Genomic DNA, 12,132 nt, shown 5'->3' with positions numbered 1-12,132 from the left:
ATAAAGGCTGATTATCCTGTCTAGTGAGGCCCGTAAACTAAATCCCTTTCCTATGGCATTTGCCAGGTGTGAAATGGCGGCCAATCCCTCGGGGTTCTTCCTGAAAGACACGTATCTCTCTCTCTCTTTTTTTGCACTTTTCAGACGCAGTGTGTTCGGTCGCCCGGACTTGGGTCAGTTATCCCGTGGGCAGGATAATCTGCCGTAATCTCCGGCTCTGTGATCTGACCACAGCACAGCGGAGAGCTGGACCGGTGGGCCGGGCTGTGCATGGAGTGGATGGAGTGGACAGCTGGGGGGGCAAACAGGGGAGGAGCGTCAGGACGGGGAGGACTGTGGGAGATCAGAGCCACTGCACTGTAAAAACATTTTGCAAGCAAAAACGCACTTCATCACTTTTGACTTTTGGACATAATACATATAAAATCTAGTTTTCTGACTCAGCCCGGTGTTAGCAGTCAAATATGGATCTCTCTGCAGCTCTGCTATCTTGTACAATCAAAGTGTGGGGTACGGGCTGAGGAGGATTTGAATTTTCAACGGGTTCAGCATTGTTTTCAGTCTTATCTGAGGATATATCTGTGACTCATCGCGGACGGATGAATGCAAAGGCTCACAGCAACCCTCAGTAATGCAGCTGTTTTCAGTCTGGGCGAGGGAGGGGCTGCTGGGAGGCTGTAACTTGCGTACAATGCGAGCTGGATGTAGACTAATAGGACGGCGGTGCTTCTTCACTGACATAATTTGATAAGTTTAACGACTGCTCGGGAGTCAGGTCATGAAAAATCACGGTGCTTCGAGACTTGATTAGAAGTCCTGAAATGACTGTGATTGTAACAGCTAGAGATATGATCTAGTTATGAGTGATGAAAGGCTGGTCGATCGCCAGATCACAGTGTGGCTGCTGTCTTCTCACAGATCCGTCCTGTGCATTTCTGCCTCCGCCTTTTCTTTTTTCATACGTTACATGCATGTTGTTGTTATTCCAGCCTCGGCTCTGCGAAGCCCCCTCTGCCTGGGTGGCGTACAGCGATGACACTTTGCCGTTAGAGCCCCGTGCTCCCTGTGCACTGTACTGTAAATGTCTGCATTAAAATATAAGCAGGCGCGAGCGTGCCTCCGTCTCCTGCTTCGCCCGTGCTCGCCAGCACAAAGGGCAAGCAGAGGCAAGCGGAGATGGCAGGCCGGCTCTGGACGTGCCATTTTCCCGATGTGTCAGTTCCAGGCGTGCCCCAGCTTCATCATAATGAAGAGAAAACCCCGACGTGCTCGACGGATCCACGGATGATTCAGCTGCAGGAGCTCGCCTGTGTTTTTTTTTTTTGTTGTTTTTTTTTTCTATACGGACACCCTTTTCCCAATTTGCAAGTGCTCGCTCCTCTTTCCTTCGACTGCCCTCGCCGCCGCCCCCTCGCTGGTAGCAATCAGCCAGGTGCTAAATGCCTGGGTGAGACGCAGCTCATGGGTGGGTGGGGGCTTGTTTGAAGGGGAGGAGGGGGTTGCACGTGGAAATAAGCATCTGTGCTTGCTTGGCAGAGTAGGAAGCGGGGGCAGGAAATAACTGTCATTCTCCACGGAGGCAGAGAAGCAGGGAGTATGGACCGCGCGTGCATGTGCTGCGCGCTCATGTTTGTCTATATGTGTGTGTGTTGGTTCATATGACTGTGTGAGAACGAGGGTGACAGACTCGGGCGGGTTAATCATTAACTTAGTGAAGTGCAGAGAACGAAGCGGAGGGGGGCTGGTGGGCTTCGACTGGGTGTACTGTTTTTTTTTTTTTTTTTTTTTTTTTTTTTTTAAGAAGCTTAAATGAATGAGGGTTTGTTCATCCCCTCAGAGAGGCCTGATTAACAGCAGCATCAGTAACTGTGACGGGGCGAGGGCGAGCTGACACCAACCCCACTGCTGGGAGAAACCACTGACGCTGCAGTGGCCCGCCCCTCAGCCGAGGAGGTCGGCCCGGTAATGATTGTTAATGAATAATCGATGGGAAAAAAAGGGTCAATGCCAGGGATGTATGTAAATCTCCCCCGCACTATCATATAGACTTATAGGTTTAATTAAACTAATCGCTGTATTGACTCAGGGCTCTGGAGCTCTTTGAAGCCTGCTGTATTATTAACATGAAATCAGGCTTCTCCTTTGTTGCAGGGACGTGTGCAAGAGAAAAGCCTAAAATGACGTGCCGTCGCTGCACGGGCCAATTTTTCCAGCTTACTCTGCGTACAAAGATTTACCGCGCCAAGATACAACAGTTAATTTAATAACAAAACCAGTAATACAGTAATACCTGAGTATGAGACTCCTCAACCAAAACAAGTCAGACTGACGCTAAAGCACATGCAGTAAATGAGTTTTACATCTTCCAAGCCAGTGACCGCATCTCTCAGTCATACAGAAGGAGCCACGTTGTTAACATATCCATTTCCGCTGGTCTCTCTCTCTCTCTCTGGCAGAGCCTCAGCGACTTTACACACTTATGCGGTTCAGGTAGTGCGGTGACATGAGAGCCAGGGGCTTTAACGTGTTCCTCTCCATCCTGACAGAGACAGTTTGTTATCTTCCATAAGAAGGAGTCACTCTGCCGGCACAAATCCCCGTCCCTCTGAAAACCTCTGATCATCGTGTCATTGTCTGCAGCGATACACTCCACAGGGACCCTGCTTTCACGTAATGAAGCTAAGAGAGCTGCCCACAGCCCAGCTTATAATCACACTGTGTGCAGTGTGTGTGCGCGTGCGTGCGTGTGTGTCCAGTCTGTCTTTTTATAGTGCGGCGAAAACGAAATAGCTTTCATGTTAATGTTCTCATTTCTCTGTGTGTGTGTGTGTGTGTGTGTCTGTCCAGTCTACCTTTTTATAGAGCATGGGGAAAATAAAAGCTTTCATGTTATTGCTCATCTGCCTGTGTGTGTGTGCTTAATTGCAACATAGAGGTGTGTTTTAGCCAGTATGCACCTGCATGTGTGTGTGTGTGTGTGTGTGTGTGTGTGTGTGTGTGTGTGTGTGTGTGTGTGTGTGTGTGTATAGATCCACGGGTGTGCATGAGTCACTTTGAGAGGTTTCACCCTTTATTACCAAGCAGGGACTCAGTATTTGATAGGAGATAGAATAATTGTCTCTCCATCAGCTCTCCAGAGATGACAATAGTGACTGTCAAGTGAATTAGAATTCTTGACACTTTTCCCAAGCCTGCGGTTGAGAGGCACTGTTCAAACAGCCTATATGTAAAAAAGAAACACATTTTTAAGAAGCAGGCTTCCCAAGCAGAGCTCCGCCATCCATCCCCAGTGCACCGTAAACAAACCGAGGTTACTCTCTAGCAGGAAGTGAAGGCGAGGGAAAAGCGAGCATAAGAAGAAAGGGTAAACTGCTGAATGTGGAAGGCAAGCGGAGAGGAGGAAACAGCTTGACAAGGCATCTTATCTCAGCTGTGTTCCTCACTATGCTCGGGCTTTAAGCCGCCTGCTGAAAGGTAGAACACTGAATTCATGCAGCAGGTTCTGCTTGTTTTCCTTTTGCTGCTCCGTGCTCTCGCAGAAACAGGCTGGCTGGGAGAAAAAGATACTATTCACAACTCATCTCATTTGTGCTCTTATTTGGTGAGGAGCAGAGAGTGTATTCAATTTGTGACAATTTATGTTTGGCTACCTCTCTTTGTGATGCCTCCTCATGACAAGATGCTAAAAAAAAAACACACACACAAACACACAGCACACAAACGCAGGGTGTCACATGCACGCAAACGTGCAAATTTCAAATGTCTAATCTGTAATGCAAACAGTGACGAAAGGTTAACCCTGCGGGCGAAAACACAAAAAAGTGTCAGGGCAGCAGAAATTAGGAATCAAAGTTGAAAAAGAATTGGCGTATCTGCAGAACAAACATTATTATCTATCTGGCATTCCTGCTGCAGAAAAGTCTGGAACTGTGGACCGCAAATCGATATATTTGTAAAAGAAAATATCCACGTGTTAATTGTACTTTCAACACATACTTAAAGCTCGTGGCCATAAGCTGAATAATGAGTTGAAACAGGATCAAAATCGCTTTTTCAAAAAGGTGCAAAAATATGTTTAAAGGGGAATACATGCAGTGGGGATGTGGTTGATCATTTTAAATACTGATTAAACTGGCTTAGACTGACTTTTCAATTTAATTAAAGAAACCTGATCTGAATAGGAAGTATTAGATGGTGATAATAGTTTGGAGGACGGGCCGAGTTGTTCTCCCTGTACTACGTTTTCCTCCCACCGACAAAAAAAGATCAGAACAGACACACGTGGGAGCACAAACCTGTGAGATTACAGTTTTACAGGAATTAAGGACCTGAAACAACTACGCGAAGTAAGAAACGTTATTGTAAAGTGCTAATCATTGCATCAGTACTGTAATGCACTGTTAAAATCTTCAACACTTTAATAAGCTGCTCCTCGTTCCTTCTCTGTTCAGAGGAAATTGCAACACTTGCCACAACATTGTTTCTACATGTTCTTTTGGTAAATTTTGAGGTTTAAAAAGTAGTTGCACAATCTGTTTTCACATTCATATTCTGCACATACGAACTGCAGTCAGATACATACGTACAAAGAAATATATGTATCTTAAATGTCATGCCTGGATTAGCTGTGGTTGACCTAATGTACCCTGTTTAAAGATTTTTTTTTTTTTCATCATGGTCTATACAATCATCTGGTGGCACTGCTGCTGGAATCCAAAGGCCACAGATCACCCCGTTAGTGAACAAGGCTGTTGATGTCAAAACACCAAACTGTTTTGAGCCAAACCTTGCACGCTCTTCAGCAGAATATGTAAACATTTACACGGGGGTATGAGTCAACCCGTTTTTTTTTTTCCCCCACCACCACTTTTTTTCTCCTCCTCTTTCTGGGCTGTTTGTATCGTTGCTGGAAATCCTCATTACACAGGCTCCGCGTGTTGCTCTATTCTAGCGCCTGTGGTCTGTTGCTCTTACTGATCAGCCTTCCTGTTGCTGCAGAGGAACTGTGAGCAGACAGATAAGGATAGTGAGAGCACATGCTTGCGTCGGGGAGGCGGAGGGGAGGAGGGGAAAGCAGCACACAACAGAGGGCAAACAACTGGCTAATTTGTGAATTAAAAGAGATCATCGCAGGTCTCGCTGTTGCTCCCACGGCACGGGAGTCTGGAGAGCTGTGAGCGCGAGAGGCACGGTGACCTGGAGAGCAGATGGTGAGAGAGGTCTGGAGCAGCGGCAGCAGCAGCGGGACTCAATCAGGCCTGATGTGGTGAAGTATCAGAGGAACTCGACTCAGAGCTGACAAACAGGCAGACCTCAAAAAAGAAAAAAAAGAAGAAAAAAAAACCCTGCACAAGGATTAAGAAGACCTGAATAAATCCCGGGAACAAACTGCAGATGTGAGCAGGGGGAACTGGAGTTTAACCATCCAAGGCCTGAGGATCACAGCACAGGATATGCATGCTGATGAACTTTGACTCCTCAGGCAGGAGACAAGGACTAAAGGGAGGATCAAGGCTTTGTTAGTTGATTTTTCTCTGGATTGAGGACAGTTTGCAGCGCGTACGGCAGATGCTGCTGCTGCTGCTGCTGCTTCTCCCTCCGAACGTGAGTAGTGGATGAGGGGGACGGCGTGGGAGCGAGGCCGCCGGTAGTAAGAGCAGGCCGGGTGAGTCGTCTTGAAAACTGGTCAGCTCCGGCAGGGAACGGCGATGAGTCAGAGGAAGCTGACACGACAGCTGAGGCTGTGGGAGAGTCCCGACGGCCCGCCCTCCCTCGCGCCCGCCGCCTCCCTCACCTCACCTGTGTCACCGGGCGATCAGGCCCGGGGTCACGGCGGCTCCGCGCTGTTCCGACGCATGAAACTGAACCGCAGCATCCAGGAGCGGCGGCGCTCGTGCCACTGTTCCTGCAGGTAACGCTGCACACCAGTCAGCCGACATGTATGAATTACCCGCCTCCATCTTTGAGTATTAGACACATTTCATTTGTGCAACGAGACTGTAATGTGTCTCACCAAAGACAATCTCTGACTAAATTATTCCAAGCACATACTATAATAACCTCACTCAGATGGATTAGATTTTGGGAAGTGGTGAAATCAAAATGCTGAAGTCTCATAATTACTTGGAGAAGTTTGCAGGGGAAAAAAAAAAAAAAATCTAAAAATGGGGATTAGTGTGTGAAGCTTGCAGAGAGTCCCTGTGGCTGACATTTTTGAAGTGTTTTTCATCAGTCAGGAAACTTGTTTGATGATAATTTGATCTGTAGCCACGTTCACGAAGCCGGGTGGAGGCAGGAGTTACTCATAATTGGCCAATTTATAAGTGAATTCTTTATATATATATATCACAAGCCATTGTATAAATTGATCTGAGAGGAGTTCACAACGGCATTGACAACAAACCTCAAAGTTTAGGAGAAACGGGGAGATGTTGCGGAGATAAAAGTTACTTTATGTTAAAAATAGATGCTGTAGCTCCACTGCAACGTACTGAAAAGTCAGTGCAATATTCAAAAGCAAGAGACAATTATAGACTCATATTTTTAATATATATAGAAGTCTAGTGGTTGTTTTAGCATGTAACACAAGCCTAATAAATCAAGCGGCCCGTCTTTTACAAATATTGTCAGGTAAATTATCGCGTCTGCACGGTTATCTCAACAATATCCATCATCTGTTTGTTATTTGATGCCCGTTCTAAAGCTCTGCTGGATCAATACAGGCTTGAGTTTCTGCTGCCAGATCGAATCTTTCTTTCATCTCAGAAAAAAGTTGGCTTCGCCGCTGCAGTTGTTGTGAAGACAGACGAGTGTGAGGCGCCGTGCGTGTCCCCCTTCGACCAAACCCATCTCTGATGGAGCCGACAGATTAGGCTGAGCTTTTTGTTTCGAGTTTAATGTCGACCAGCAGTGCCACGCTGCGTGTGCAGTTGCTGTGTACCACAGTCTAAAGAGAAGAGGGAGAAGACACGTGAGGTAAAGTCTGAAATTCAAAGCGATGCGTGGAGTTTCCTCATCAGTGAACAGTTCTCACATGTAAGGTTGTTGTGTTTACTGAGAAAATCTATGGCTTTGGACAAAAAAACTCACAGTAAGTTGTCTTTTTTACATTTTCCTTTCAGTACTTAAACATAAATTGTAATAAAATACATATCAATCGATTTTAATCATTACTTTAATAGAGACAATGAAAAGGGAACACTGGGTGGAAAAAAAAAGTGTTTTGTGTTTTTAGCCTGGAGCTGTCTACTTCCATTGTCACGAGCTTGGGGTGTTCCTGTCGTGTTTTGGCATGTTCCAGAACATTTCCACCACTTGTGGATCAGTGGAAATGTGCAATGCTGTTGAGTGTTGTGCCACCACAAGTTGTGTGTTCAACCTTGAATCATACGCATGAAGTGAATAGAAAATCCAATAATCTGCAAAGACTTGATTTGAATCTCTGAGTCTAAAAGAGACCCAGTGAGAACCTGCGGTTCATGTGGCACGTTGTGCTTGTTTCGACACGACTCTCTCCAAAGTCTGACTTGTCAGTGAAGTGTAAGTCTCAGAGCAGCCCAGAGGCGCTCTGCCAGTGCAACGGCAAAGTCACAGTGGCGTGCGTTCACGCTGTAGCGTCTGTCACGTCTCTCTTACTCCAACTTCTTCTCCAACAAGGCACAAATGTGGCAGAATGGGCCGCAGTGCCTGCGTTTGAGTATTTTATCATCATCCTGCTTCTGTTTATTGTCACTGTGAGATAAGGACATCGAGAATCCGTCTTAATGATTGCTGTAAACAAATGTCCTTCCTGTTTCCTCTCGTCGTTTCAGCTTTGATTCGGAGAATGGTCCCTCACCAGGCCGCAGCCCCATGGATTCGCAGGCGAGTCCTGGGTTGGTGCTCCACCCTTCGTTCCCCCAGAGCCAGCGCAGGGAGTCCTTCCTGTACCGCTCCGACTCCGACTACGACACATCCCCCAAAACCATGTCACGCAACTCCTCCATCAACAGTGAGGGGTAAGAGTCAAGCCTTCAACCTGGATCCGTCACACCGGGGACAACCCATAGTGTCCACTCACAGGCACTCTGCAGTAACTGCATATTATCCCGACTCACGCAGCGGCGGTTATGACTGTCATTATGCTGGTGTAATGCTAATGAAATCGTGCTGAATTATCAAAGGCACTGCAGTGACTGACTTATCTTTCAGGACACTCGCAGGATCCAAAACCCTTCTGTTGGGGGAGAGTTTCAGGATTATTTCTGTTTTTAGAGCGACATAGGTCTCTGTAAACATCCTGCTCACTGGATGCAGTCCTCATATAAACATTAATACTGAGAGCCACAGCGGCCCGAACCACTCACACTCGCCTCTTTTTATTTCCACTTCTCGTCCTGCAGGCACGCCGAAGACATGATTGTTACCCCTTTCGCTCAGGTATGTTTTCCCCGTCAACCTTATCGGACATGTTAAACACTGTAAATAAGCAGTAAAGATAGCTAATTAGTGCAGTGAATTTGCCCCCCCCCCCCCCCCCCCTTCCCCCTTTCCCCTGCTTCCTCCCTTTCTCTTCTCTACTCCTTCTTTCCCTCCTACGCTGTCCATCCGTCCCCCAGGTGTTGGCCAGCCTACGAACTGTAAGAAGCAACTTCACCATCCTCGCCAATGTCACAACACCCACTAACAAGTCAGTATCATGCGGTCAAACACCCCCTCCCCAAACTGCCTGCTCGGTTTGCAGTGTGTATAGGCCTAATGTCTCCATTTCCTTTGTTCCCGTGGGGAAACACTTTAGCCAGTATGATTAACCACTTTACGATTAGCAATCAATGCTCGAGGAAAATATCATCTGCAATATTGGGCCCTTTTCCAGCATCCCGGCTGAGAAGTGTATGCACTGAGCCTCATGCCTCATACGTACGTCCCTGATTCTCTTCCCAGACGATGGAGACGGTCAATACCTCTAAAATTATGCTCTCTTGTATTGCTGTAGACGGGAGAAGGGAGCTGGAGCTGGCAGGCTTTTAGCTCCACGTCAATATGATATATAAAGCAATGCGCCACGGAATTATCAGCGTCTATAATTACCGTGTGTTGTACCCTGAAAACGTCTCTCACATTACATATCCACATGTCATTATACAACGAGAAAAGCTATTTAAAACTGAGGAAGGCCCAAGTTTTGCATTTGCTTTGAAGATCTTTAGTTGAACATACTGAGTTTAGAATGAAACCAATTGCATAATAATTCAGTTTTTATTTATATATGTAAATTTCACAATGTGGTTCTGATATATATAAAATAAAATGATGTATTATTTGTAAGAGACAAGCTTCAGACTGTCGTGACAGATGTGCACTGCCACCACCAGAGGGCAGCAGTGTGTTTACCCCGCTCTGATGCAATGCTGTGTTTGTCCACAGGAGGTCGCCAGTGACAAGCCAGCCCACCGTTCCCCAAGCTACACTCTCTGGTATGTCGTCAGCTAATTAAGACTCTTTTAGTCCAATGACTTTCCTTTAAGGACACACCCAGACTCCCACGTTCCCCAAATGCACCATCATTAAGGGAAATGAATGTGGAGCATCACACAATACTGTCTGGCTCTCATGGTGGGTTTTTTTTTAATCACGTGCACAGCAAACATTTCATGAGACTGCATGGCCTTTGAACACACACAGTATTTCTATGAATAACATGAGCTTTTGTTCTGGGAAGTGCCATTGTTGTTTGCTGCACAGATTCAAGGGGGTCGTGGAAACGCTCCTCGTTGACATGGCAGCTTCACTCAGCCGATTTTTCAGCTCTCGCATGCACATTTGTGAATCTCCCGTTGCATCGCTTTAAAAATGTGCTTTATTGGACTAAGATCTGGTGGGTGTTCAAGCAAAATGAGTCATCGTGTTGGAGAAACCGGTGGATGCTCTGAGTTTTGTCGCACGGTGTCTTTGTTCCTCTGCTTGCAGGCGCACTCAGAGACATGGGACAGGGGATGAATAGGCTGTGGTGTGTTGACAATGTTCATTTAAGACTAACACATCAAGTATATGTTTCACTACAAGCAGCTTACACCAAAATTTATGATGAAAAGTCTTTCAAAGACTTCTAAATGTAGCTGAAAAACCCCACCCCAAACAATTACCATGATATTACTTCAAAAACATGTTTTCTTTGACATTTTTACCATTTGTTGAGTGGCTTAGCAGGTCAGTTTTGGCCCATGGACTCCATGTTTGACACACCTGAAGTAGATCTTAATATATAACTCAGTTTTTTACAGGTTCTGGGATGAATAAGCTTACATTTTCCTCTTAAATTGAAAATGCAGTCTGAAATATTTTACCTGTAATTTATCCAAGACAAAACTCCAGACTGTGTGGCTCCTTCGAACTCAGGATTTTTTGTGGCCTTTAGCCGGCTTATTTTCATCAAGCCACCCACATGGTGTGGCTCCAGTGCTAATTCCCCAGCGAAAAGACTTCCAGCTTTCACAGTTACATCACTGACCTATGGAGTAAAAGCATGGTACACCTCTGAGGTTCAGTTCTGGGTCTTGTCATGTCTACTGGAGCAGTGGGGCCCCCTAGTGGACAAACAAAAAAACTACAGTTACTCAGCTGTAAAATAGGGAAGAGACCATATTTGTGAATTCATCCTGTGTGCCATATCCTTATTTATCATTAAATTAGGCCATATTTAGGCTCCCTTAATGCAAATAAAACATTAGATATTGTAGAATATAAGGAATTGATGGTGTACAGGAAATCCTTTAACAGAATTCAGTGACACACCAGTCCCATTTGGGGATTTCCTCTCCGTTAGAAATGTGAAATGAGTGGGATTTTGCTCCATTTTGGACTCTACAAAAAATTTTCATGGAAAAAAATGGACTGTAAAGATGCAGATTTTAATTTCGAAAGTGAAAAAAAAATGTGATTGAAACTTCCTGTTTAAAATGAAACATTATTTAATCAAGGGCCCTGTGAAAGGTTTCTGTATTTTCTTGTTATGATGACGCTTAGCAGCATCACCCTGGAGGTCACAATGAACCACCTCATTGACCGGTTTTGGCCCGCAGGCCACATGTTTGATAACCCTGCTGTAAAACCTGCTGATAATTGTTGGTGAAAAGCCAAGCAGATCATCAGTCTCCAAACTGCCGAGACCAGCTGTCTTCCTCCTTATACTTGTTTTGGCCTTCAGCTGGTCATCTTTACCAAAGATAGATATTTAAATATTTTGGATAGCGGCCCTGTAATTGGCTAAGAAGACCCACCTGGACCAGTGTGATATGCTTGTCTTTGTTATTAATGTCAAAATTATTCTTGTTTCGTCTTTTTTGGTACAAAACAAGTAGCCTTTGCATTTAACCTTACTTGATGTAGCTTCATTACTATTAAATGTTCTAATTCTTACACTTTCAGTGTTACTTAGTTGCTTCAAGCTTTTCACTTAACACGATAAACAGTCAGTTTGAAGGAAAAAAAAACAACAAAGATACCTGAAAAATAAGTACCTTTTCCACTTGAAACTTCTGGTCTTCAGAGGAAACATGGGATCCAAACACGTGCAGGCCGCTATTTGTTCATTTTCTCGACTGTTGATTTACATTGCCTCATGTGTCATGTTTGTGTTTGTGTGTCCTTGCCAGAGGAGACATACCAGCAGATGGCTCGGGAGACTCTGGAGGAGCTGGACTGGTGTCTGGACCAGCTGGAGACCATTCAGACCCACCGCTCAGTCAGCGAGATGGCCTCCAACAAGGTGCACACCTGTCCACACCCACACATGATCATCTTATTTGCATAACATGTTTACTCAGTATGGTGCAAACATCCTTGGGAAAAAAAAAAGCAAAAACATGTCAGCTGGTTTACAAGAAAATCTGATCTTATTGTGATTTTTTTTTGGGTGTGTTTTTGGGCTGCAGCTCCAGTCTGACTTTCCTCTCACTATTATGGAATAGAAATGATGCAGCTTGACTTGGGTGAATTATTGAAGTGACCCAAAAGAGTCATTGTTTCAGGCTCCTTCAGTATGCTTCCCATGCACCTGTCATACACCTCTACTGAATATTGGTCCACAAAAAAACCAAAAAAAAAACACACTGGCTGCAAGAAATCATGTTTCTATATGATTATTATGGACAA

At 45.2% G+C, this 12,132-nt stretch overlaps 1 protein-coding gene across 2 annotated transcripts in view; it reads left to right on the top strand.

Moving 5' to 3' along the window:
* The window catches only part of pde4a (phosphodiesterase 4A, cAMP-specific), a 39,171-nt gene that overhangs the window by 14,810 nt on the left and 12,229 nt on the right, over positions 1-12,132 (top strand). Inside the window, exons 1-6 of one of the 2 annotated variants that reach the window (XM_030089448.1) lie at positions 4,900-5,911; positions 7,812-7,997; positions 8,382-8,418; positions 8,598-8,668; positions 9,406-9,455; positions 11,634-11,746. In XM_030089448.1, coding sequence (XP_029945308.1) covers positions 5,709-5,911; positions 7,812-7,997; positions 8,382-8,418; positions 8,598-8,668; positions 9,406-9,455; positions 11,634-11,746 — 660 coding nt within the window. In that variant the 5' untranslated portion in view covers positions 4,900-5,708. Of the gene's footprint in view, positions 1-4,899; positions 5,912-7,811; positions 7,998-8,381; positions 8,419-8,597; positions 8,669-9,405; positions 9,456-11,633; positions 11,747-12,132 lie in introns of those variants that run through there. The other variant, XM_030089447.1, reaches the window with a different exon arrangement.

The sequence above is a fragment of the Salarias fasciatus genome, chromosome 4, assembly GCF_902148845.1.
Source record: "Salarias fasciatus chromosome 4, fSalaFa1.1, whole genome shotgun sequence".
Classification (NCBI taxonomy): domain Eukaryota; kingdom Metazoa; phylum Chordata; class Actinopteri; order Blenniiformes; family Blenniidae; genus Salarias; species Salarias fasciatus.
The sequence above is the reverse complement of the archived record's forward strand: the minus strand, read 5'-3'. Positions and strand labels throughout refer to the sequence as shown.